Source organism: Oreochromis niloticus, linkage group LG16, assembly GCF_001858045.2.
Source record: "Oreochromis niloticus isolate F11D_XX linkage group LG16, O_niloticus_UMD_NMBU, whole genome shotgun sequence".
NCBI classification, from domain to species: Eukaryota; Metazoa; Chordata; class Actinopteri; order Cichliformes; family Cichlidae; genus Oreochromis; species Oreochromis niloticus.
The window spans coordinates 34117104-34143754 of record NC_031987.2 but is presented as its reverse complement, the minus strand read 5'-3'; the positions used below and the strand labels follow the sequence as shown (position 1 = coordinate 34143754).

General features: G+C 43.2%; 1 protein-coding gene across 5 annotated transcripts in view; it reads left to right on the top strand.

Moving 5' to 3' along the window:
- kalrna (kalirin RhoGEF kinase a) overlaps window positions 1-26651 on the top strand; it is a 182539-nt gene that overhangs the window by 110453 nt on the left and 45435 nt on the right. For all 5 annotated transcript variants that reach the window (XM_019353081.2, XM_019353079.2, XM_019353082.2 and 2 more), the window contains exons 24-38: window positions 267-381; window positions 525-640; window positions 3068-3190; window positions 5393-5575; window positions 5659-5780; window positions 6316-6382; window positions 6456-6565; window positions 6904-6973; window positions 7989-8078; window positions 9269-9361; window positions 9534-9645; window positions 9722-9912; window positions 10003-10104; window positions 10184-10332; window positions 11078-11180. In XM_019353081.2, coding sequence (XP_019208626.1) covers window positions 267-381; window positions 525-640; window positions 3068-3190; window positions 5393-5575; window positions 5659-5780; window positions 6316-6382; window positions 6456-6565; window positions 6904-6973; window positions 7989-8078; window positions 9269-9361; window positions 9534-9645; window positions 9722-9912; window positions 10003-10104; window positions 10184-10332; window positions 11078-11180 — 1746 coding nt within the window. The remainder of the gene's footprint in view (window positions 1-266; window positions 382-524; window positions 641-3067; window positions 3191-5392; window positions 5576-5658; window positions 5781-6315; window positions 6383-6455; window positions 6566-6903; window positions 6974-7988; window positions 8079-9268; window positions 9362-9533; window positions 9646-9721; window positions 9913-10002; window positions 10105-10183; window positions 10333-11077; window positions 11181-26651) is intronic.

Below are 26651 nucleotides of genomic sequence, written 5' to 3'. Positions count from 1 at the left end.
CATCTTGCACCCTGCTGTTATGTGCTGGATTGTCTCAGCAGCATCTTTGAACCTGGGGTCTTCCCTGCAGACCCAGCCTCTGTGGATCTTGGTGTTTTCTGGTGTTCATGCCCAGAAAGGGCGTGTCAGGGACATTATCTGGTCTGATCATCTGAATGTCTCTGACAGCTTTGAGCACTTATTAGCAAACACTTGATCTCACATGTAAAGGCTACATAGACATGTCATAGACAAGCAGCATGTTTACTGATGTTGGTGTATTACAGGCGTGCACTCTGGCCCGGAGGAATGCAGAAGTATTTCTGAAATACATTCACAGAAACAATGTGAGCATGCCTGGAGCTGCCAGTCACACCAGGGGACCTGAGCAACAGGTTAAAGGTCAGTGCTACTGATGCAGCGTGTGTGTGTATTGCCTCCAGTCAGCTGTAGTAGGTCATAATGTCCATGATAGGCGAGTTTGAAGGTTGTGTAGCAGTTAGAACTCTGTGATTATTGTACCTGATCTGTGTTTGTGTGTGCAGCCATTCTGAACGAGCTGCTGCAGAGAGAGAACCGAGTCCTCCACTTCTGGACCTTAAAGAAACGACGGCTGGACCAGTGTCAGCAGTATCTGGTGTTTGAACGCAGTGCCAAACAGGTCAGTGTGTGAAGTCCAAAGAACGACCGCTGGCTGGAGCTTCAGCTTTGACATGTGGCTCATTGTAACACTTGGTAACACTTGATAGTAATCTTTTTTAATAAATAGTAAATTGATAGTTATTTGCAGTAATGAAACAATAAAATGAATAAAAGGTTAATACTGGGTTTGTAAACACTGGATGATTATTACAACGTTGCACAGATTTGTAAATGATGAGAGTTTGCAGCGCACCTGTAAACACTGTTTGGATTAAGAACCAGAACCAACAAGGTGATAAAAATCATGCAACTCTGTTAAATTAAAAATACATCATTTCATAATTCATGACTTTTTCAAAAATGTGTTTGTTCATTGGGAATTTTGGATGTTTGAAAAAGCAAACAACCACCTGTACTTAGAATGACAACCCTGTACAGTTCTAACACTATAGTCCGCGTTGCCTAGCAACACTTATTGTTTGCACACATTTTGGCTGTTTTAGACGTAATTGTTAAGATGTGTTGGCATTGAGACGGGCTACAGTGGGCAGGCAGCTGCCTGTGCAGAGCAGCGAGGGACCGTAGCTGCACAGAGAGTCCAGAACTACTGTGAGCAAATAAAGCAGGAAATGTGAAGCAGTGCAGCAGAGTCAGATGGGCTCAGGCCTGCACACAGTCTAGAGCAGTGTGGACAGGAGAGGATAATAATACATTTATTTTATTTAAAAGCACCTTTCAAGACACCCAAGGACACGTCACAATAAAACACATAATAGAACAATGACAACGAAGAACAATAAAAAACAAAAAAGCAGAAGATAAAATTAACAAACGATAAGTTCACAGTGAATATGCAGATTTGAACAGATGAGCTGAGATTTACACTGGGAGAGAACCAGTGTTTCTTATATCTGGGGGTAGAGAGCTCCACAGCCTGGGAGCAGAGCAGCTGAAAGCTCTGCTTCCCATGGTGCTGAGGTGGGAAGAAGGCACAGAAAGCTGGATAGAAGAAGAAGATTGAAGTGAGTGGGCAGAAAAGGCAGTGCTTAACAGGTCAGAGAGGTAAGGAGGAGCAAGGTTATGAATGGCCTTGAAGGTGAGCAGAAGAAGTTTGTATATTATCCGGATTTTCACAGGGAGCCAGTGAAGTTCCTGAAGAACAGGGTGATGTGCTGGTAGGAGGGGTTCTGGTGATAATGCGAGCAGCAGAGTTCTGAACCAGATGAAGCTGATGGAGGGATTTATGGGGGAGACCATGCAAGAGAGGATTACAACAGTCAAGGCGGGAGGTAAAGAGACTGTGGACAAGAATGGATGTAGACTGGGTGGAAAGAAAAGGACTATCTGTTAATGCTGCGTAGATGGAAACAGGCAGAACGGGTGAGATTATTGATGGGAGATTTAAAGTATAGGGAACTGTCAAGGCTCTTAACCTGAGGAGAAGGGAAAACTGTGGAGTTAGTGACAAATGGTTCGCCTTCAGTAGGTTGGTTGTGCCAATAAGGAGGATTTCAGTTTTATCCTCATTGAGTTTTAGAAAATTAAGCCTGGTGCTGTGGATGCTGTGCTAGAGTTTTACTGATGTATAACAAGTTATGTTGTTGTAGCTGAAACTGTGAGATCAGTTTCAAATTGTCGGCAATAACAGTGAGTCTCTTTTTTATACCTCCCGTATTTCAGCATAACTAATACCGCACATTAGCCAAATAATGTTCTTCTATAATCAGTTATTTCGATGAGGTAGCTGTTGTATCGTGTGTTGTGCATTTTAACTGGACGATCTGTAATGCAGTGATTTATGTCATCTGTCAAATCTTAGTTCAAAATTATCTTAGAAATTACATGAAAATTAAGCGTTTTTTCAAGAAGTAACTTGTTTGCTGTTACTGCTGTTGTGGAGGATCGACGCCCTCTGGTGGTTCTAGGAGGTTTTGCATTGGCATTTATGGTGAGGGGGGTGGCAGTGGTGGAAAGTCCTAAAGAGTCTGAAGCAGGAAATCACAGTTTGTGTCCTGTTTCTCTCACATTCTAGTTTTGTTTTCTCGTTTGTTTACCTTGGCTTTCAGGTTTAGGCACCATGTCTATGGTTAGCTGTAGGAGCAGATCAGGATTTGGGTAAGGGTTTCTGTTTGTTTGTTTCATTCTTTGGTTTTCAGGGCTACAGTGTGGTGTGAGACTCTCAATACTGCATCACAAGATAGAAGCTAAAGGAAACCTTGTGCAAGTCAAACATTTTTATGTCACAAAAACGACCAACATAAATTAAAATGTTGCTAATGGTTTATAAAGATCACTGAAGGTAAAACAGCAGTCTGTTAAAGTTTCAAGAACTTTCAATTCACTCTTTTTAAAAACTGGTTAGTATAAAGTGTTACCACAGGAGCACAGTTAACACAAAGGGGCAGGGCCAACTCTGTGTGTGGTGTTTTTGTATTGTTGTGTGCAGGCATTGGATTGGATCCAGGAGACAGGTGAGGTTTACCTGGCCACGCACACGTCACCCGGTGACAGCAGTGAGGAAACACAGCAGCTTCTCAATGACTACCATCACTTCAGACTTTGTGCCAAAGTATGTCCTGTGTGTGTGTGTGTGTCTGTGTGTGTGTGTGTATGTCTGCGAACTGACAGATGTTCACCCTCCGCACATTTACACTCTGATTTGTATTTGAACTTTAAATGAGACGTCTGCTCCTTCACTACCAGTCAAAGTTTGAACACGCCTTCTCATTTAATGGTTTTTCTTTATTTTTACTACTTTCTACCTCGTAGATACAAAATGACGTCATCAAATATATGAAGCAAGAGTTTCTTTCCTTCTTAATGACGTTGGGACCATCAGTTGTGCAGCAGTCAGGTTGGTGCACAGCTGACAGCCCTATCTGACAACTGTTAGAATTCATATTATGGCAAGAACCAATCAGCTCAGTAAAGAGAAACAACAGCCCATCATTACTTTAAGAACTGAAGGTCAGTCAGTCTGGAACATTGGTAAAACTTTGAATGTGTCTCCAAGTGCAGTTGCAAAAACCATCAAGCACTACGATGAAACTGTCTCACATGAAGACCAGGAGTCCCCTCTGCTGCTGAGGATAAATACATCAGAGTCACCAGCCTCAGAAATCACAAGTTAACAGCAGCTCAGAGCAGAGCCCAGATAAATGCCACACAGAGCTCCAGTAGCAGACACATCTCTACATGTTCAGAGGAGACTGTGTGAATCAGGCCTTTATGGTAAATGGCCTGTATTTATATAGCGCTTTACTAGTCCCTAAGGACCCCAAAGCGCTTTACATATCCAGTCATCCATCCATTCACACACTGGTGATGGCAAGCCACATTGTAGCCACAGCCACCCTGGGGCGCACTGACAGAGGCGAGGCTGCCGGACACTGGCGCCACCGGGCCCTCTGACCACCACCAGTAGGCAACGGGTGAAGTGTCTTGCCCAAGGACACAACGATTGAGACTGTCCAAGCTGGGGCTCGAACCTGCAACCTTCCAATTACAAGGCGAGCTCCCAACTCTTGAGCCACGATCGCCCCTTTATGGTCAAATAGCTGCTAAGAAACCACGACTGAGGAAAAGCAACAAGCAGAGAGATTTGTTTGGGCCAAGAAACACAAGGAATGGGCTGTGTGAGGGCTCTGTGACCAAGAAGGAGAGTGATGGAGTGCAGCACCAGATGGCCTGGCCTCCACAGTCACCTGACCTAAACCTATTAGAGATGGTTTGGGATGTGATGGAGCGCAGAGTGAAGGCAAAAGGACCAACAAGTGCTCAGCATCTCTGGGAACTCCTTCAAGACTGTTGGAAACCATTTCAGGTGACGACCTCACGAAGCTCATGGAGAGAATGAGCGAAAGCAGGAACCAAAGCAAAGGGTGGATGTTACGAAGAATCTAAAGTATGAAACATGTTTTGAGATATTTCTCACTTTTTGTTTACGACGTAGCTTCATATGTGTTCATTACCTTCAGTGAGAATCTACAATGTAAATAGTCATGAAAATAAAGAAAAACATTAAAGGAGAAGGTGTGTCTTTACTAGTATTAAAGTTATGGTTGCATCAATTCTTTTGTAATCTTCTACTATTTCACACATGGGAATCTTACAGCAGAGCGGTGAGGGCAAAATGCATGTAAGTGGCCTTTATTTAGTCTTTCTCCAAAATGTAGGGTCAGGGTTCAAAGTTAGTGCTGGGTCATCAATTCCTCAGACCTCACAGGTTTCAAGCGGTTGGGGGATGATTATAATCAATCCTCAAAATGTAGAAAGTGCAAAATCAGGAAAAAATATTCCAGAATCTGAAAATAGCTGATTAATAGTGATATGAGAGAATGAGTAAACTGTTAATGCTTCTAACAAGATTAAAACAGAAGCCAAACACTCAGACTGAGCAGTATTTCCTGGTCAAACATGGAAAATGTTACAGTTACTGATAAATGCAGATACTCAGCAAATAGAACTGAACACCTGCAGTGAATCATCTCCAACGTGACAGAAGAGAAGCAGCACTCCATTATCTGGAGACGTGCTACACCCACTGGTTTGATCTTTGTGCAGAAGGATGTATACTACAGTCATAATGAGCCTTCACAGAGTTGGACACCTACCTGACAACCAATACGAGATATTCTGCAATTCAAAGATGTACTTACAAATATCCCACATTTCCATGGTGTTAATGTATTTCACAAAGGGCCACGTAGGGATGCTGAACATCAGCGACTCCTCAGCTTCTGTAATTTGTGTGTCTGACAACATCCTGCAGCAAACCAAGGAGAAGGTGAAGCTGCTGATCCAGCTGGCAGACAGTCTGGTGGAGAAGGGGCATGCCCACGTGCTGGAGCTGAAGCGCTGGGTGAGCACGGTGGACCGCAGGTACCGTGACTTCTCTGCACGGATGGGCAAATACCAGGAGAGCCTGGAGAGGAGCCTGGGAATGAGCTCTGAGGTGAAAACAGTAACACACACTTGTGTCAGTGCAGTCCCAGAAACATCTTCTGATTACTGGCACAAATGATGTTCTCTGTGCAGGACAACAAAGACCTGGAACTGGACACCATCCCTGCCAGCCTAACAGATGACCCCGAGGTCAAACTGCGTGACCCCAACCATGAGATCAACGAGGAGAAGAGGAAGTCTGCGAGGAAGAAAGAGTGAGTTTGGAAAGAAAGGAGGACAGAGTGAGAGAGAATACAAGTATCCTTAATGTCACCATCATGTGTCACTACAATAGTTACAGTCACTCACATCCACTCCACAGACGAGATCTCCTCTGCTCCATCCTGTACAGGTCGCGAGTGTGAAAACAACAGAATTCACACACAAAGTCATGAAATATACACACTTTGTGAAGATTGCTTTCTTCATATTTGCTGGTGGTATTACTGGGGACTGTAGTAAGTCAGTGATTTCAGCTATCTTCTGTTAGAGTGGCTGCTGTCTGTGGAACCGTCACATGTTAGCTAAACCAAAGTCTAAAAGTGTTAACCTCAAACAAGCGGGGTGAAAAAATTCAAACAGTGACAAAAATGTGACCCTGCAGATGGTTGCACACTGACGTCCACGTGAATGTATCCTTCCAGCTGTGCTCCTTTCAAACAGTCATTCTGTCTTTATGTGACGTGTTTATGCAGATCAGTCTTTTTGGTTTGTGTTTGCATTTTAGTCTAAAGTCTTTTCCTATCTCAGGTTCATCATGGCAGAGCTCTTACAGACAGAGAAGACCTACGTCAGAGACCTTCAGGAGTGTTTAGAGGTGAGAACAACGGGAGCGAGTTTGTTTTTTGGACCTTAGTATGTTTGTGCTGACTGCTCTGTGTGCCCGTCAGACGTACCTGTGGGAGATGACCAACGGTGTAGAGGAGATTCCACCTGGCATTGCTAACAAAGAGCACATCATTTTTGGTAACATGCAGGAGATATATGACTTCCACAGCAAGTGAGTGACGTTTAGATTGGGTCTGCAGCTGAATGTGCTGTCTGTGTGTGTGTTCAGTTGAGCTCTGAACCCTGTTAATATACTGTGTGTGTTTGGGGTTCATGGATGGTCCACACACTCCCCAACTTTCCACGACAAACTCATTTGTGTCTCATCTCTTTGTGGTACCTGCACAAACCCACGTAATAGTTCATTAAGCAGTAACGCTTTAAACTCATTCACAGCATTTAGAGGTTTCACATATATCACCATTCTAAACAATTTAATATCTGTATTATTTTAAAATCTTGAGTAATTTACAGTAAAAATATACAGTCTGTTTGTTTGTGTCTTTGCAGTATTTTCCTAAAGGAGCTGGTAAACTATGAGCAGCTTCCAGAGGACGTGGGTCACTGCTTTGTCACCTGGGTGAGAGTCACAGTGGAAACACGGGAGTCCTGCTCAGAAAGCTTCCTAGTTTCATAAGTAGCTCCTAGTGACGACATTTTAAGTGTTATTTTAGGTTGGGGCTAAATTCAAAGAGCAGGTTAGCCATTAAACTTCCTCTTTTCTTAAATAAATCTCCTAAAAGCTGTCAGCAGAATATGAAGAAAGGACAGCTGTGAAACCTTTGTGATGAAAAGACTGAGCCTGTATTGTTGTGTAATACTGCAACAAAACACAAGATGGCGCTGTGATCAGCAAGTTAGCGTATCTGTTTTGGTAGGTGAGGAGCTCGTACGACTGCTGCTTCTCAGCCCACAGTGAGGCTTCGGTCTGTTCACATGAAGCACTCCTAGTATTGCTCACAGTGTAAGCAAATGAATCTTCACCCAAACTGTGCTCGAGGTCATGGTGGTCAGTTACAGGCACCTCCATTTTCACAGGAACAGCTGCGGTCCTCAGATTTGAGTCAAACTGGCACACAATGAAGAAATGATGGAGCTGTGACTCTGCAGTTCACCAGGAACACAACAAGCATGAAAAAAGATAAAAATGCAACATGAAAAACACAGAGAGTGGCTGCAGTGGAGAGTTTTTTATGTTCTAACTCTGCTGCTCTGTGCAGCTGAAGATCAGCAGAGCAGCGGTCCATACGGCAACACAAAAGTATAGAACAGCCTGCACTGTCCTGCAGTGAAGACTCTTATCTGTTTAACCTTCATCAGCAAAGTGTGCACACACAGTATCAGCTGTTTTATTCTATTACGGTTATTCTTGGGGCATTTTTATGCCGTTGTTGGATCGTTGAGCCGTGATGAAAGACAGGAAAGTGGGGAGACAGAGGGGAAAGACAAAGGACTGCAGGTGTGACTCAAACCTGCACTGTGGCCACGCGGCACACGGTCGCCCACTGAGCTGAACTGGTGTCCCAGGTAGCTGTAAGTGTAAGCATGGTGGACGTGAATCAGGACATAAAGCTGTCTCCTCTCCTGTTTTCCAGGCTGATAAGTTCCACATATATGTGGATTACTGCAAGAACAAACCAGACTCCAGCCAGCTGATCCTGGAGCACGCAGGCACCTTCTTTGATGTGAGTATGTGTGTCCCGACCAATCATTTTCTTTTGATTGACATTTGATTGTTCTGGGTAAAAAATATAAACTCATGTTGCATCTGATGTGAAGAGCACATTAAGAGGAAGTTGGTAAAGCTGAGAAAAAAATCACACAACAGCTGACATTTTGAGTCATTATAAAAGTGGCTGTGTTTCCCATGTCTGTGTCTATGAGCAGTACAAAAGCCAAGTGACATCCATCTAATGTTAATGTAGTGAAAATGTTTAGCAGCTTAACTGGCAGCATTTCAGTCATTTGTAAAACAGTACTGTCAGGTCTTCAGGCAGCTCTGTACTAAAAATGCAAAAATCAGACAGAAATATCAGCAGCTTTTCTGCTCAGACGGACTGAAAGTGGAAAATTGTTAAAATAATTACATAATTAAAGTATGTATGTGTGTTAGTGTGTAACTTCATATTTATTAAGGTAACATCATTCTTATATTTGATATATGTTAAACTGGCTTCGATGCAGGCCGCTGAGTTAGTTCTTAGTTACTGAACAGCTTGTGAAAACATACAGCAGCTGACTGCAGCTTCAAACACTCGAGCTGATGAAGAGAGGGGGAAGCTTGATACTGTTTCAACTTTTTGCTGCTATCACTTTATGTATGAACGAGTCAAATTTGTCAGTTCCATTTGCAAATGCTTGTTTAGCATTTTTACAGCATTAGCTGGCGTGTTCTGGGCTCCTTTAAAATCGGGCCACCAATCATCCTCTTTTTTTGCACTTGTTGACTCGTAAAAGTCTGTGTGACATTTTTTATTTCCCCATTCATTAACCGCCCTGAGAAGGCTCCGCTTAAATATGTCAAAGTTTTCTTTAAGTAAACAGTATTAATAAAGTTTTTCATGAATGGTCACAGTTTTTTAACCCCATTCAAAGCACACATCCTCCTTCAGTGTACCTGACGCAGTTACTTTTTATACTTTTTATATAAACACACACTCGGTGTGTGACATTCAGTGTGCCGCGTTCATTTGTCGAGCACATGTGGAAGATAAATAGACTCGGTGTCATGCTGTGATTTCTCCCTGTAGGCACACACATTGTGTAATTGCTCCTCTGTCAGCAGATGGTGCTGTTGGACTGACGTTTCTGTTTCCACCATTACAAGCGTTGGACATTTAATATGTATACACATTTCTGCTGTGTGCACGTGCAGGAGATTCAGCAGAGACGAGGACTGGCTAACTCAATCTCCTCCTACCTCATCAAACCAGTCCAGAGGATCACCAAGTACCAACTACTGCTAAAGGTGAACATACAGCAACACACACAGAAATAACTCAACCATTAAAAAACAGAAACAGTGTGGGTGCACTGAGTGGGAACTACTAGAACGTGTGGTTTAAATGGTCCAAATATTTATAGATCAGACAAACGATCCCCTTTCATCAGTTTTAACATCTCGTCCTGTCCTCCTGCAGGAGTTATTGTCCTGCTGTGAGGAGGGAAAGGGAGAGATCAAAGACGGTTTGGAGGTGATGCTCAGCGTTCCTAAGAGAGCAAACGACGCCATGCATCTCGCCATGTTAGAGGGTAAGATACCGTCCTCGCCGCACTTCCTCCTAGCACTGATGTGAAACAGGGTTATTCATGCTTGGCTCTTCTGTAGGCTTTGAGGAGAACCTGGAGGTGCAGGGTGAGCTGATCTTGCAGGACAGTTTTCAGGTTTGGGATCCACGCTCGCTCATCAGGAAGGGTAGGGACCGGCACCTCTTCCTGTTTGAGTTCTCTTTGGTCTTTAGCAAAGAGATCAAAGACTCAGCTGGCAGAACCAAGTACCAGTACAAGAACAGACTACTGGTGAGCGGGTGGTTTCAGCCATGACTGATGTTCTCACTGTGTTTGTGTCCATTTGCTTTAACTGTACCCTCTTCCTTACTCTTCCCGCAGACGTCAGAGTTGGGGGTGACTGAGCACATTGAGGGTGACCCATGTAAATTTGCTGTGTGGGCTGGAAGAACCCCATCCTCTGATAATAAAACTGTGCTGAAAGTATGTGAAATTAAATGTAAACGAAAGTCTGGGCTCTCTGCTTTCATCAGCTGTGATATTAAAACGGTGACTTCTCCAGGCATCCAGTATGGAAGCTAAACAAGACTGGATTAAGAACATCAGGGAGGTGATCCAGGAGAGGATGACTCACCTGAAGGGGGCGCTTAAGGAGCCGCTTCACCTGCCTAAAACACCAGCACTGACCAAACCCAGGAATAATGCTAAAAGGTGAAGAAACACATACTTGTATTACTGTAGTACTTGGAAAACACACACATTGATGGATTCACTGTGACAGAAACATAAGAGTGGGCACAAAGGGAGCGGTAGGAATGTCCTGTTATTACCGTCACAGATATGTGGAAGACTAAAGCTGCTGAAAAATACAGAAATAAGCAGCGTTTATTTTAACCACTGAACGTGATGACTTAGTGTTAACCTCACAGCAAGAATATCATGGGTTTGTGTGGAGTTTGCATTATGTGTGGGCGTACTCCGGCTTGTACCTGCAGTCCAAACACATGCAGTTTGTGGGGTTAGGCCGTAAACTGGCCGTAGGTGTTCCTCGCATCTTGCCCTGTGGAAGCTGAGATAGGCTGCAGGCCCCCTGACCCTTTACTGGATAAGCAGGAGGAAATGAATGGGTTCTAATTTACATGATGAATGTGACGTGAATGAAGATCAGTGTTTGTATTCATGTCCAGTTGTATTGATCCAATTACAGGTTTCAGCAAAACAACAGTTATTTTAAAGGCTGCCACAGACATAAAGTCCTGTAAATGTCCCACGTGTGCATTTGCTGGATGTGCCTGCAGTCAACTGGTTACTACCTAGATTAGAATGCAAACCAGAAGGATATACAGAGGAGATGGAATGATATGAAATGTGTAATAAATGATTGTTAACCTCATCAGTAAGACCATTCACATTTACACCTTGGCATTCATCCTGGTTGTGCTGCGTGTTTTTGCAGGGAGGGAGGTGAAGACGGAGACAGTCAGGGAGACGGCAGCAGCCAACCAGACACCATCTCAATTGCATCCAGGACATCCCAGAACACTGTAGACAGTGACAAGGTAGGAAACAACCTGACTGAGCATTTGATACTGACGAGCTGATGACCCACAGCTGTATCAGCGCTACAGGGTTTCCTGTGCAGCTTAAATGAGCAGCAGCAGGGGCCGGGCATGCTTCTGCAGCTGGCAGTAAGGCAGTCTGCCAGTTCTTGGATACATTCAGAGCCATCACTGTTTGGAGTGGGAATGTGTTCAGTTCACACATGTGAATGAGAAGTCATCAACAATGCTGCCAGAAAAACAATCAGTTGTGAAAGCCCTTTTCAGGTTGTGTGCAGGCACCTGCACGGACACCTACCAGGCAGCCTCTGACATCAAAGTAAGACCATTTGTGTTGTTGCTTTAACTGTATGAAGGTGCAGCCATAACTGGAAGGAATCCAGGTCTTATCTTATCACTGTTTTTTGCATTCTTATGTTTAACTTGTTAGTTACACGGAGTCCATAGTCACAAACATTCAGACGCACACTGAGGATTTCTAGGACGGACTCTTGGCTTCAGACTGTTTTTACTCTGTGCACTGATGATATCACATTCGCTGCAGCTCATTTCTAAAGTTTTGTATGTCCGGCTCTTATGGTTGTGGGCTATAATTAAGCACAGGAACACATGGTCAACCGCACAGTTTGATGATAAAGTCTCATTTCCATCTGTGTCAGTCGCAGCAGGAGGTGGAGGTATGTAGACAAGGAATCACTTTGACAAGTAGGGTGTGTTCTTACACGTTCACTGCCACAAACAACTTTGACCTCTTGAGCCTTTCCTCTGCTATGAGTTCTCCATTGAGAGCTTTTTAGTCAGGACTTTGTCTTTATCCTAAAGGCAGTTTGTTGTGTTTTTTCCTTTTTAAAAAATGTTTCAGGATGTTTAGGATCAGCTCCTTATATGAGGAAGCTCAGTGAATATGAGCAAATAATCAAAAGCGCATAAACGTAGACATTTTAATGAGTTTCTTGTATTGGCTGTTTGTCAGCTGCTTGGATTTGACCAGTTCTATCACATATATTCACACTGCTACGCACACACACACACACACAGACACACAGACACACACACACACACACACACACACACACACACACACACACACACACACTTGCACACATGGAAAACCTGACACAGATGTCAGTCATGGCCTCCTGCTGTAGAGTTACATAGTGTGTCCTTTTCACAATGCAGCCCTCACGCCTACACGCTGGCTCGCCTCTAAATGTCAGCAGTAAACACAGAATCAGACCAGACTCAACGTCTCACTTTTGTCTCAGTTTGGCTGAAACATGCGTCCATACTGTGCATGTATACAGCATAAATACCACAGGCAGCTATGCTCTGACCCTGCATGTGTTTTTTACATGTGTGTGCACCCCACCTCTTTCTGTCCAATGAAAACATCATAATGAATTTTTCCAGTCCTTTCTGAGTGTGGGTGTGTTGTTGCTCTGCTCTGGTTTATTGTTTCTAGGATTTAGAAAACTCCAGCTTGCCTATTTTTGGAACCTCCTCTGCTGTTTTCCCCCCAAAAACCCTCAGAAGTAAAGAAGCTTTTGTCCTGCAGTTTGCTTTATATACTTCACACACAACAGCTTCAACTGTGAGATTCGCATGTTTTTATTTCTGGTTTCTGAGTCTTTAAATTGAGCTCTTTTATAATAAGATAGTAAAATAGGGACTGTGCTGTGAGTTTTCATGCTAATGATGCTAATGTCCTTTGCTTAGAGCTGTTTGTCTTTTCTTCCAGTACATGATTGTCGTTGCTAGACGAGTATTTTCCCCAGAAGCACAGTGAAACATTGCTTTTTTGCTCATGTGTCAAGGCTGATGCTGTAATCATTCGTTGTGTTCCCATGGCTCTGCTGACCCTCAGGGATTTATTATCATACAAGTGCACCAATCCCTCGTGTATCTTGGAGACAACTTTATTAAATCAATGATCTGAGCAGACATGTTTGTTCAGTACAGCAGTCGTTCGTAATGTGTACTTATTGGTTCTCTCAACTTCTACATCAGCAATCTGAAACGCTAAAAGCTTCTCAAATCACCAGGTTACTGTTTTTTTTCATTACTTCATAGTCAATATGTAAAATGTGACTGAATTCATTAGAAAAGGTGCAGCTTCTTAGAATCTGTCCCTCAGGCAGGCAGTTTTTTTAATATTCAGTCAATCATGCAAGGAAGAGCATGCAAGTGCAAGTGAACGACTGTAAGCAAGAAGTAGTGTCCCTAGCATGAGTCTGTCCATTACTCAGCACAGTTTCTGCCACCTACTGACCAAAGTCAAAATTGCGCCATTTACAAACCGATATCGCACTCTGTGTCAGTGTTTGCAACCACTGTGCTGTGAGAAATGATCAGGTGTGCCGTGGAAGAATATCTGGTTCCACCTGATTAGTGCTTTAAGCCAGCGGTCCCCAACCCCCGGGCCTCGGACCGGTACCGGTCCGTGAGTCGTTTGGTACCGGGCCGCGAGAGTTGAGGCTGAGGTGTGAAATGTATGGTTTTCAGGGTTTTTATCATTTTTATCGTTAACTCGGTTTTCCTGGGTCTTTTCACTTGTGTTATGAATAAATCTTCTTTTTTTCGGTACCGGTACTGGTTTTATTTTGTTGTATTTATCCGCGACACCTTAAAGGCCGGTCCGTGAAAATATTGTCAGGCATAAACCGGTCCGTGAGGCAAAAAAGGTTGGGGACCGCTGCTTTAAGCGACCGGCGTGAGTAACGGGAAGAACAATTACATTCTCTTCCACTAGAGCAGGGGTCCCCAATCCCAGTCCGCAAGGGCCGGTGTCCTGCAGGTTTTAGATCTCACCCTGAGTCAACACACCTGAATCACATGATTAGTTCATTACCAGGCCTCTGGAGAACTTCAAGACATGTTGAGAAGGTAATTTATCCATTTAAATCAGCTGTGATGGATCAAGGACACATCTAAAACCTGCAGGGACACCGGCCCTCGTGGACTGGGATTGGGGACCCCTGCACTAGAGGGCAGTACAACTACCTGCTCTAATTAAATGGGTTGCGAACTGCCAGTAAAACAGAAGAAGACACAGAAGAAATTACATAATAGTCACTCTGCAAGTGAGACAATGCAGCAGTTATAGCAATAGATAAATATCTGAAAAGATAAAGTGTTCAGTCTGACCTGGGTCCTGGAGAAAACTCAACCCAGATGAAGGCCCTAGCATGAGTTGTGGTCAGAAGAAAGCAAAAAAGGTAACTGGGAACAAACCGAGCCAATTCTGCTATACCTGGTGCGCAGGGAAAAATTATCAATATGCTTTTTGGGACATTTTTGTTTGGTGGTGTGCCGTGTGAATTTTCCATGTGCTGTGGCTCTAAAAGGTTGGGAAACACTGCTCTGTGTAGAGGGTTGTAAACTCTACCGTGTGGTGTCGGATTTTCACTCTCAACCTGACTGATTGTTGGCAGTCAGCAGCTGTGTGCAGTCTGTAAACGGTTCAGCAAACTGTCAGAGACATTTTTAAGTTAATTGATTTTGGCATGTAAGGTCATCAGTCTTGGCCGATGCACTTACATGCAAGTGTCTGAGAGTTAACAGCTTGTGTGATCAGTGGCTCACAGGAACACAGCTTCAAGCACAGCTTAATAGTGGTCGTAATAAGCAAGTCTCAGTTTCAGCTGTGAAGAGAAGACTTCAAACTGCAGGTTTGACAGGACGAGCTGCAGCAAGAAAGCCAGACGTCAGAGACAAAGAGGCTTGCTTGTCTGGGCCATGAAACACCAACACTGGACTACTGAAGACTGGAAGAAGGTTTTATGGACTGATGAATCAAAATGAAATCCTCACACAGGATCTTTATATGCCGTCGAGAAGGTGAAAGGACAGTTCCACAGTGTGTGGCATCAACTGTCAAACATGGAGGAGGAAGTGTGATGGTCTGGGGCTGTTTTGCTGGATCCAGGGTCGGTGACTGAACCAACATAGATACCACAGCACCATGTAGCATCATGCAGTACTCTCTGGTATGCACCTAGTTGGTCAGGGGTTCATCCTACAGCAAGATAATGACCCAAAACATAAGTCCAAGTTCTGCCAGAACTACCTCAGGAAAAAAGAGCAAGATGGTGAGCTTGCAGACATGGAGTGTCCAGCACAGTCTCCAGACTTAAACCCCATCGAGCTGGTTTGGGCTGAACTGGACAGAAGAGTGGAAGCAAACCAACCTACAAGATCCACATTTATGGGAACTTCCGCTACAGATATGGGAGAATATTTAATTTCTATCGTAGAGAGAATGCCACGGCTGTGTTCAGCTGTTATATCTGTCAAAGGTGCTACTCTGATGACTCAAAAGGTTAGAATACATTTTGGTCTATAAACTGATTCCATAATTTCTTTTTTAACTAGAGTTGCTTATTTGTACAATGCTTTCATTTCAGAGTGCAATGAGACATTAAACTGCATAATATTCAGTAAAAAACTGAAAACACTGGGGTGTTCCAAACCTTTTGATGGTAGTGTGATTAAACTAAGCCTCCATTTTTGTGTCCATCTTAAAATGACGTCAGCATCTTTTATGGGAAGATTTCACTAGCTGGGCCCACGTCCTCAGTTCAGGTTTGACAGTGTTTTAGTAGGTAAAGGTGGATGGCTTTGACATGAATTGAGCTGCGGTTTGGGGAAGGCCCCGAATGGGACTGGCGACGGCTCCTGGGCCGGGCAGATCCCCGTGTACTAAATAGAAGTGAAGAAGTTAAAGAATTGAAAACAAGGAGGGAGGGGCACATAAACGAGAATGAACAGCTTGCAGAACTGGGGGAACCTATATAGATGACAACCGGAAGGAGCGTGTTTGGAGGCGTGGTCCTGCTCCTGAAATTCCGATACATAATCTCCAATTAACTTCAGGTGTAGTGATGAGTTATGAGTCACTGCTATTTTGATTTTGATTTGTAAAGCTCACTTCAATCAGACAGACGAGGGTACAGGACATGTGAAAGCCTCGCCCAAGCACAGGGATGCCAGGCTGCTCACGGTTGTAAAAGTGCTAGAACAATTCCATATAAGTATATAACAGTACTGAAAGGGACCAAAAAGAGGGAGCCTATTTCTCCTATACTGGCTTCTTTCACTGGCTCCCTGTTAAATCCGTAAATGATTTAAAATCCGACATGTCCAAGGTCTTGAATGATCAGGCCCATGTTATCTTAAAGACCTCATATTACCACAATAGAGCACCTCATTCTCACACTGTCGATGTATTTGTGGTTCCTGGAGTAGCAGAGCCTTCAGCTTTCAGACTCTTGTGTGGAACCAGCTAACAGTCTTGTTTTGGGACACAGACACGATCTCTACTTTAAGATTAGGCTTCAAACTTTCCTTTTTGATAAATCATATAGTGAGTGCCTGATCAGGTGAGCTCCTGGAAGGTGGGCCTGTCAGGATTCTCTTAGGACAGCTTTTCCATGTGGCTCCTTATTGTTCCTTTGACACCTACACCATGGGTCTGTCACTCCCAACTCATCACACATGGAAGCTTGTAAGGGATTGCTCTGTCATATTTATATTGTTTGTTTGTTTTAAATGAAGACTTAATGCTGAGCAAAGGCAGCCCAAACCACAGTTAAACACAGCCTCACCTGTTTGATATGATGGGTATCATGACAGTTTAACTTTCTCTGTTAAGCTTGGATTTCTTCTTCTGTGGCTCATTTAAAAAGGGACTTCTCATGGGTCCAAGTGACCTCCTGTAAAGGTATTGGCCGCATCGTTTAGTTCTAACTGTCAGTGTCACAAATCTAAGGTTGCAAAATGTAGGTCTGCAAACAATAGTCATAATTATTTTTTTCCTTTTATCCATAAATTGAGCTGATTTTTTTCTAACATTGATTGATTTTGTTGTGAAACGGTCATTTTATTCATTTTAACTTGGTTATCTAAGTTACATGTATCTAGTTTGATTAAGCGAGGTCATCTCTGTAATCAGATCTCTAACATCGTGGTATATAAGTCAGTCTCTTGAGTCTTTGTTTCTTTGATATAGTGAGTCACTGTGGGTTTAGTCTGTGTTATTTAAAGCATTGTCCCAGTGGTTGCTGACTTGGTCTTCCCTGCTCCACTGGTCCTACCCTGTAAGTCAGAGCATAGATACTGTTTTTATCCTGAACTTTTACTTTAAGTGAAAATTGTTCTCATTTCTAAGCCAGGCACAGCAATGCTTACTCACAGTCTGCACATGCAGAGATGAATATATCTTTGGACTTTATGGACTCATCAGCGTACATAAAATCCACTGACAGAACAACATCCCACATGACCCACCTGATGCCGGGAGATTTGACCTGGGGTGGGTTATCATTGGAAGTGTACGCCTTGGCAGTGCACACGAACCAATCAGTGCCTTCTACACAAACACCTGAGAACAGAATCACCCTCCTCTCTTTCATCCATGTGTGCTGTCCACAGGTGTATAACATCGACGGCATGCAGACTGCTTCTGCTTCATTCTTTCTTTGTGCGTCGCTCTCAGGAGCTCAGTGAATTCCAGTGTGGTACCCTGCTAGGATGCAACCTGTGCAACAAGCTTACTAAATATTCCACAGTTAACTGTAAGTGGTATTATAACAAAGTGGAATGGACTGAGAATGACACCATCTCAACCACAAAATGTTTGGCTGTGTAAAATCATGGTCAGTGGGCAGTGAGGTGCATAGTGCTCAGAGATCTCCGACTTTCTGCAGACTCGTAACCTTCAGAGAAGCTTGAGAGCGGTGTGTAGAGAGCTCCATGGACTGGGTCTCTGTGGCTGAGCAGCTGCATCCAACATTTCCATACCAACTATCAGATGCAGTGATCTAATAATGATAATAATACATTTTATTTAAGAAAGCGCCTTTCAAAACACTCAAGGACACTGTACACAAGCAATAAGAACAACAAACATAACAATTTACAAAATAATGAGGATAAAACGTTGAACAAATAAATAAATTAAAGTAGCAGGATGGAAAAGTTCCTGTGGAATAGGTTAATGTGAACAGGTGAGTTTTGAGTCTGGACTTAAAAAGAGGGAGGAAGTGATGTTTCTTATCTCAGGAGGAAGGGAGTTCCAAAGACGGGGGCAGAGCAGCAGAAAGCCCTGCGCCCCACGGTGACCAGCCGGGGGGAGGGATGGAAAGAGAGAGAGAGGAGGAGGATCTGAGACGCCGAGAAGGAACGGTGATCTGAACCAGGTCAGAGAGGTATGAAGGCGAGAGATGATGGGTAGCCTTGAATGTGTACAAAAGTATCTTGAAATTGATGCAGTATTTAACCGGAAGCCAGTGAAGCTGCTGCAGAGCAGGGGTGATGTGGTGCATAGAAGGGGTCCTGGTGATGATACGAGAAAAAGCACACCAGCACTATGCTTGGCCCTCAGTTACACTGAAAGGAACTCTTACAATTCAATTCAGACAGTTTGATGCTCCAGCTTTGGGAGAAGTGTTTGGGAATGCCCCTTCCTGTCCCAGTATGACTCTGCACCAGTGCACAAAGTCCATGAAGACACTCACTGGTATCAAAATCCTTCTAGACACGTCTTGAAATGCTTCTGGACTATTTTAATATATAATCAAAATCTAAAATTGTAAATGTATAAAATGTCTATAAAAGTTGGACTATATCACTTGGTAAGGATGTCCTTCCTCACCAGCAGCTGTTTACACATGTTCTCATGAATCGAATGCATTCACTGTCACATTCAGACTGAAGCCTCACAGCAGCCATCTGCTGATCATATGACTGTGGTGTCACACACTCATCTGCATGTGCTCTCTAACCACTCCCCACACACGCTCGCTGGCACACACACACACACGTGTGCATGCACGGGCACACACACATGCACTACAAGTCCTACAACTGACTATTTTACTGCTGCACTAGATTGCAGGAAGTGGAGAAATGTTAACGCAGTGACACACACACACACACACACACACACACACACACACACACCAAGCTGAGTGGCATTCCCATCAAACACAAAGCTATGGCTGTTTAGAGAGAGAGAGAGGGCGTGTTCACAGACACAAGTGAGTGAGTTGTTGAAGACGGTGAGAGAGACAGAGTCAGAGGGAGACACACAAGCAGAGGTCGACATGCCAAAGTGGATGAACTTTAAACTCTTCAAAGACAGCAGCAGAGTGAGTACAAAGAGCCGGACGATGTTCTGATAATTATCCTGGTCAGAGTGAACACTGTGATCATCCCCCGCTGTCTGCTGCTGTACGGTCACACTGTGTGTAGCTCTGGCAGGTTCTGCTCAAGTGTTTGTTAACTTTGTACGATCTGAGTTGGGATGCAGTGAACTACAGTGCAGACTGGTTAGGGTCGTTTTCTGTGTGCAGAGCTGGTTTTGTTGTTTTTTTTCCACCTGCATGTTTTTGATGCAGGTGGAAACACTGGAGGAAAAGCTGCTGTGAACAGTTTGTACTGCTGTGGGGAGCATTGATGGTATAGACTGTATATAAATGATGGACAAAGCCACGATGATGTCACTGAAGCTTTTATCAGTGCTTATTAGCAGACTGCTAATAAGGGCAGTACAACTGCTAATAAGCCTGAGAGGACTAGATCACTGACTCCGGTTAGCCGAAACACAACTAGCAGTGTGTGTGTCTGTCGATAAACTGGCCTACATCAATAATGGTAACAATTCTTCTTCTATTACTAATATTGCTAATATTGTTATCATCTCATTAATAGTATCCACATGGATTAGTTACAGTTATGACATTTTAACATGGGGCTCTATGGAGAGTGGCACTTCGGCAGTGACTTCTTTTCCAGCTTGTGAAAAACGTCTTCTTGAGGAGATTAATGTCCCTTTCAAACATTAATCTGTTCTGACTTTAGTGTCAGTAGAATCAAATGTTAAATTCTGTCTGTTCTTCCTTCATTATTGTAGTGTGGACATGCAGTGTGCCATTTCAAAGTCCTGCAGCTTGAATGTGTAGCAGATACCCAGAGTTGCTGGTTCAGATGGTGACCCAGACCCTGCTCACTTTCACTTAGTGTTGTAAAGGTTCACTGCAGAAGCGAATATGTGTAAGAAGGGAGATTAATGGTTAAACAGGGTGTGTGAGTGTTTGTGCAGCAGGCTGACGGGGAGGAAATGGACCATTAGCTGCTACATAGAGACAGGATAAATAAAAAAGTGAGCGTCCAGACTGAATGAAGCAAGACTGATTGGGAGTGCAGACCAGTGGCTCAGAATAAACAGTGTAAACACACTTGTGGGCTCAGTGCCTTATTTAACTCTACATCTGTGCTAAGCTGTTGTTTAGAGAGGGAAGAAATGACTATTTTAACGTCCTGACTCAGTGCGCTGCTACACTCGGTCATGCTGATGTTTTTTCCTCACTGCACAGTGCTGGAACAGTAAATAACAGGCGAGGTTTGGTATGAACTTTGGTTTCAGAGTCATGGTTCAGCACAGCAACGAAAACCAAAGAAATGCATAAAAAGCATTTTTGTTTTCTTTTCTTTTTTGGAAATATGAAGACGGCGTGTGGGAGCCAGGACGGGGATAAAAACGTCTCTTCTCACAGCTCAACTTTTTAGACTGATTTTCCTGTTTGTTTACAGCTACCAATACAATGGTTGACTGGTCCTGCTGGTTTCAGTGATGCGGTTCTGCTTCCACAACACCAACTTGGCCAGTTGGAGATTTCAGTGGTGATTTGAGTGGGCGTCTAATGTGTGTTTGTTTAAACTGTGTCTGGTCATAACAAAACGAGCCAATCAGACTGTTTCATCTGCTTTAAGTAAGCAACCGTCCCAGCCTCGGGATGGCACGTCAAGAGAACGTCCCCCGCCCGACTTGTCACTTTGTGGTTCAGCCCATACAATTTGTCTCTGGTCATTATTCAAACTGTGTCAAGAAGGCAAACAAGCAGACAATAATTGGCAGGGCATGCTAGCAAGTGTGGTAATTATGTTTGAATCTTATCCTGTTACCAGCCCAGTTTGAAGTGTTTAATCAATCTAACCATCCAGAGGACACAAAGTTGCCTCCACCTTGCTCCTTGGACAGTTTTGCCTGTGAAATGTTCCTCCTCCATCAGGCTTCTCTCTTGCCATAGTTCCACCCCGATGCAAACTTGGTTCCTTATATAAAGAAAATCAGCACGTACCAGGATGCAGATTGCAAATAATGTGCACACATCCAATGTAATTTGTAGCTCTAAATCACAACAGCAGCTGCCTCGCGGTGCTGGTATGCACATTTCAGGAACAGTGTAGTATTCTGTATATGTATATTAAACACTTCTGTGAATATATTAGTGTTTTACGCACATTTCATGGAATGGCAATGACAGTGATAATAATAGTTGCTTTGTCTGTTTCCATGAAATTGCATTGCCTCTGGACTTTTATTTAATTTTCCATTCAGCACAGATCAGTGTGACGCTTACAGAAGACTGATAACAAATCTATGAGAAATGAAGGGTCACTTCAATCAAGTAGGTAACTCTTGGAGCAGCTGTTTCAGCACCGACTTACTCCCCATATAAAGATGGAAAGATGACTGAATAGATTTCCAGATTGTCAGTGTATGAGGACAAATTACCAGAAGAGTGCACCCTGATGTTCAGACCTCAGCCTTGGATGTATACATGCCTGTTCAGAGCTTTGCTGACATAGAAGTGCACTTGCTGCCATGCAGTCTGGCACTCTGGATTTCCCACAGCTTCCACTCCTGGAACAAACTGTGTGTAGTGAAGGAGTGTGTCTTAGCTAGGCGTGTGTCTGAAATGCATATATCTGCAGGCTGCTGCTCAAACACAGTGTTGCACAAGTGTGTTTGGATCAGGTGAGTTTGCTCAGTGTCGCACAAATGAGCAGCAGATTCTGTCTCAGCAGCTCCAGCTTGACTGCTCGGTGCTGCAGTCGGAGGATGTTTCAGTAAATGTTGCTAATATGTTGCATATGAGGTTCATAAGTGATTCCTTGGAGATGGGATTAGTGGTCCCTGACAGTCCAGAATCTCTCCCATATATGAGATGTCAGTGTCACTCTTCTTGGTCAGTTCTCATCAGGACCTGGAAGCTGCTGCAGCACTGAAACCTTTACAGAAACTTACTTCTGAGTGAATTCAAGTCATATGATCTCAGAAACAGCAGCCTGCTTTTAAAAAAAAATGATTTATTGTTTTTAACAGTGATTATTTTCTGCTTTAGAAAATAACTTCAATCCACTGTGGTTGTTTAACAGAGATTCGCTTGATGGCCTGAAAAAGTTATTTTCTAGAATGAAAAAAGACAAAAACGACTGCTTATATGCGCAGGGCTGTTTTCAGAAGGGGAAACCCAGATTTGATCAGTGCTGACCAAATACCAGGACGACTCCTGGGACAGTCGGCACTTTGGTGAACGAGCAGCGGTGGAGGGACCAGGACCATGGTGTGTTCAGTGTTTCGGACTGATTCGATTATAAAGGGAACCAATCTTCATTTCTACCTCTAAGATATTTTTGTTTATTTGTTTTATTAACAGCACATTTAGTCCTAAATGTCTTATAGAGAATGAGAATTTCAGCAACTCTGTTGTGCTTAAAGTAGAAAGGTATCTGTGAAGGACTCAGCAGCTGCCTCCTCTCATGTTTGACTCCTGCTCAGCTGCTGACGATGGAGGACTTTTTTGCACGCAGGATATTTTCATCTACCGCTGACGTAAAAAAGAAAGTCTTCAGTGTCCTGATGAATGTGGTGAAAGTTTCCTGTTTACACACAACAGGTTCCATTTGTTTTGCTCTTCGCTTTAACGCCGTCTTCCTTTTCTTGAACATATGATCATCACAAGCTGGCGCGTGCGTGCATGTGCGTATTCAGTGCACAGAGAGAGGTCATATGACAGATGGCATCAGCGATGAAGGCACACGCTAAAACACAGACTTTTTTCATTGCTGCTACTGGATGAGAACACTAAATTGTTAGTATTTGATGATGTTTATATATATAGTTTGTGTTCTCAGACAGATGTCTGTTTTACTTATAAGATTGAGAGTAAAACCGAGGAAAAGCTGCAGCACTGTGAGAAATGAAATAAATCATTTATTTCACGCGTTTTTCACACACGCATGACAGAGGAACAAATTTAAAGACTTTAAGTTGATATTAAATGTGCAAAACAAAGTGATGCAAAAGCATCTTTTTTATTTCTAACATATAAAATCTCCAGTTCCTGCTGGTCTTTGATTAAACTCAGTTGTAAACCTCTACCTTCACACTTCCAGCATGCCACTATGTGACAAGTGACAGGCTGGAGCAAATAAAATAAGCAAATAACATTTTTCAAGTATGATGATAGCCTTAAACCTGAGCAGAAGTTTCCTGACCAAAAATAACTGAAAACATCTTGTGTGTGTGTGTGTGTGTGTGTGTGTGTGTGTGAGACCATCTGTCAGGTATAAATTCACCTGTACGGTTATAGAAACGGGGTCCTTGTTGCTAGGAGATATTTATCCCAGTTGGTTGCTCACATTAGCACACGGTCCCTGACATTTTCCAAAGCAGACGAGGTGACGAGCAGCAGAAAACACTCGCCTGAATATTGTAAAGATTTCAATGAATAGGTATCAGAGTGAAACTTTGCCAGTTCATTTAAAAAGTTCATGTTAATTTTCTGAAAATTGTATTTAAATGTAAAAATGATGTTAATTCCGATTGTACCGCAGCATAATCTGAATTAAAGGAGAGTTCCTCTCCCAGGTACACCCTCCAGGAGGGGACATCTATCCAGTCTGTTCCGCTTATCCATTTAAGGGTCACAGGCGGCTGAAGGGCCTCCAGTAGGGACCCCTGGTACTGGCCCCTTCTCATGTACCACTTTGCCATAGTAGAGGCCACCATGGGCTGTTGGTGCAAACAGTACAGCTCCCATAATTGCAATGATGGACAAATCAGTCCACTACACGTGGGTCTGGATCTGTGAATAGTGCTGCTACTCGTTTGCAATGAGAGGAGTCCGCTGAAGTGGCTCCAGCTTCTGATTCAGGTGTTTAACAGAAGCTTCAGTTTAGATGTTTCCTGAGCACGCCCAAGCAAGAGCAGACTCACTGATGACATCATCATCAGGCTGTGTGACCCTGTGACCCCCCCCAGAATACACTGTGAGATGTGCATAGGAATAGAAAGTCCTGCAGTAGCTGACAGTCGTGTTAAACCGATTAACTTTAAGAATAACTTTTAACTGTACTGCCGACACAAACTGATGTCAGCATAGCCGGGCATCCCTGCTACTCGCTACAGCACAGTGTGGAAGTAGGAGCAGGCAAGCTCAGAACAGGAAACATGGCTATAACAGAGCTGCTTTCTTTCTTTGTTTCCCTCGTAGTTTGCTGAAGCTTCATCTGTTCCTGCTATTGCAGCAGTTTTTCTCTGTGTCATTAAAATGACTGGAGAGATCGACCTCCACAAATACTGTGTATACTCTGTGTAAACTCCGTGTATACTTGTATACTCCGTGTATACTTGTATACTCTGTGTAAACTCCGTGTATACTTGTATACTCTGTGTAAACTCCGTGTATACTTGTATACTCCGTGTATACCGTGTATACTCCGTGTATACTCCGTGTATACTCCGTGTATACTCTGTGTATACTCCGTGTATACTTGTATACTCTGTGTAAACTCCGTGTATACTTGTATACTCCGTGTATACCGTGTATACTCCGTGTATACTCCGTGTATACTCCGTGTATACTCTGTGTATACTCCGTGTATACTTGTATACTCTGTGTAAACTCCGTGTATACTTGTATACTCCGTGTATACCGTGTATACTCCGTGTATACTCCGTGTATACTCCGTGTATACTCTGTGTATACCGTGTATACTCCGTGTATACTCTGTATATACCGTGTATACTCCGTGTATACTCCGTATATACTCTGTGTATACCGTGTATACTCCGTATATACTCCGTGTATACCATGTATACTCTGTGTATACTCCGTATACTCCGTATATACTCTGTGTATACTCCGTGTATACCGTGTATACTCCGTGTATACCGTGTATACTCCGTGTATACTCTGTGTATACCGTGTATACTCCGTGTATACTCTGTGTATACCGTGTATACTCCGTGTATACTCCGTGTATACTCCGTGTATACCGTGTATACTCCGTATACTCCGTGTATACTCCGTATACTCCGTATATACTCCGTGTATACTCCGTGTATACCGTGTATACTCCGTGTATACTCCGTATATACTCCGTGTATACCGTGTATACTCCGTGTATACTCCGTGTATACCGTGTATACTCCGTGTATACTGGTAACTCTTCGAAGAACACGACTCAGAAAAGGCTTCAGTGTGGGAACAGGAAACAAAGCTATAATGGACAATTCTTGTTGTTGTTGTTTGTTTTTGCTGTTTTCTGTAGGATTTTAGCACCTGGAGCTTCAGCTCCTCCATCTGTATGTCCAAGTATATACAGCAGGATAAGGTGATGTGTAAGTGTGAGTGTGAAAGTGCTTTGAGTATAGTGCAATAGAACAGAATAGGATAGAAAAGCCTTTTACTGTCAGTGCGTATGTAAAACAAAACTGCAACAAAACCAGCTGTGCATGAATAGAAACAGTAGGAGGGTCCAGTGGCTCCGGGTGAGATCAGCCCAGAAATCTGAAAGTGGAGACCGCTCTCCATTTGAGTCAGGAGTCCATTTAAGTCCATTTAACCTTGTAAAGTTTTAAGGAATCAAATATTCCTGAACTTTCCCCCATAAAGCTAAGATTTTCCTCCCTTACACTCTTAATGATGAGTTTTGCCACCTTGAAGTATATCAATAAAGACGGTTTCACTAACTTCTGATGTACATCCAGAAGCAGGTCCGAAATATGACGAGGGTTCCCCCTCCTAGTTAGAGTTAAATCAGGGTGTGACGTATAAATGATGAACCTGCAGTGGCAGAAGAAATACTGGAAACGTTGGTGGAAATAAGAGTATCTGATTCATAGTAACAAGACAAACATGTCAGTTTTGATAAAATGTCTAATGGTGGCACACGGCGGGAGGAGAGCCATGCCTAGGTTTGAACCCCGACCTTCTTACTGTGCAAGTGGTCAGTTTAGACCAGTGTTAACAGCGTTAACCTCTAAACTACTATGTTCACACTGAGCTGGATTTTGGATTCTATACTATACAATTAGTTTTAAAAAAAACAAAAGCAGATTGCATCGATCGGATTGTGTTTAGCTGTCTGTTCATGAGCAGGTTTCAGTTCAGTAGTGGTGTGTTGCAGCACGTCGCCAGCATGACGTCAGCTTCATGAAGCTGCTGCAATAATCTGGTTTGGGACACTTTATGGCTCCAATTGTGGATGACATAGTTTCACTCTCATTATGCCGTTATTGTTTAACTTTGATAACACAACATTGCGTGATATTGGTAGTTGATTCAGAATTTGTACACACAGTTATGATACACTCATACTGAGTCTATCAATGAGTCATTC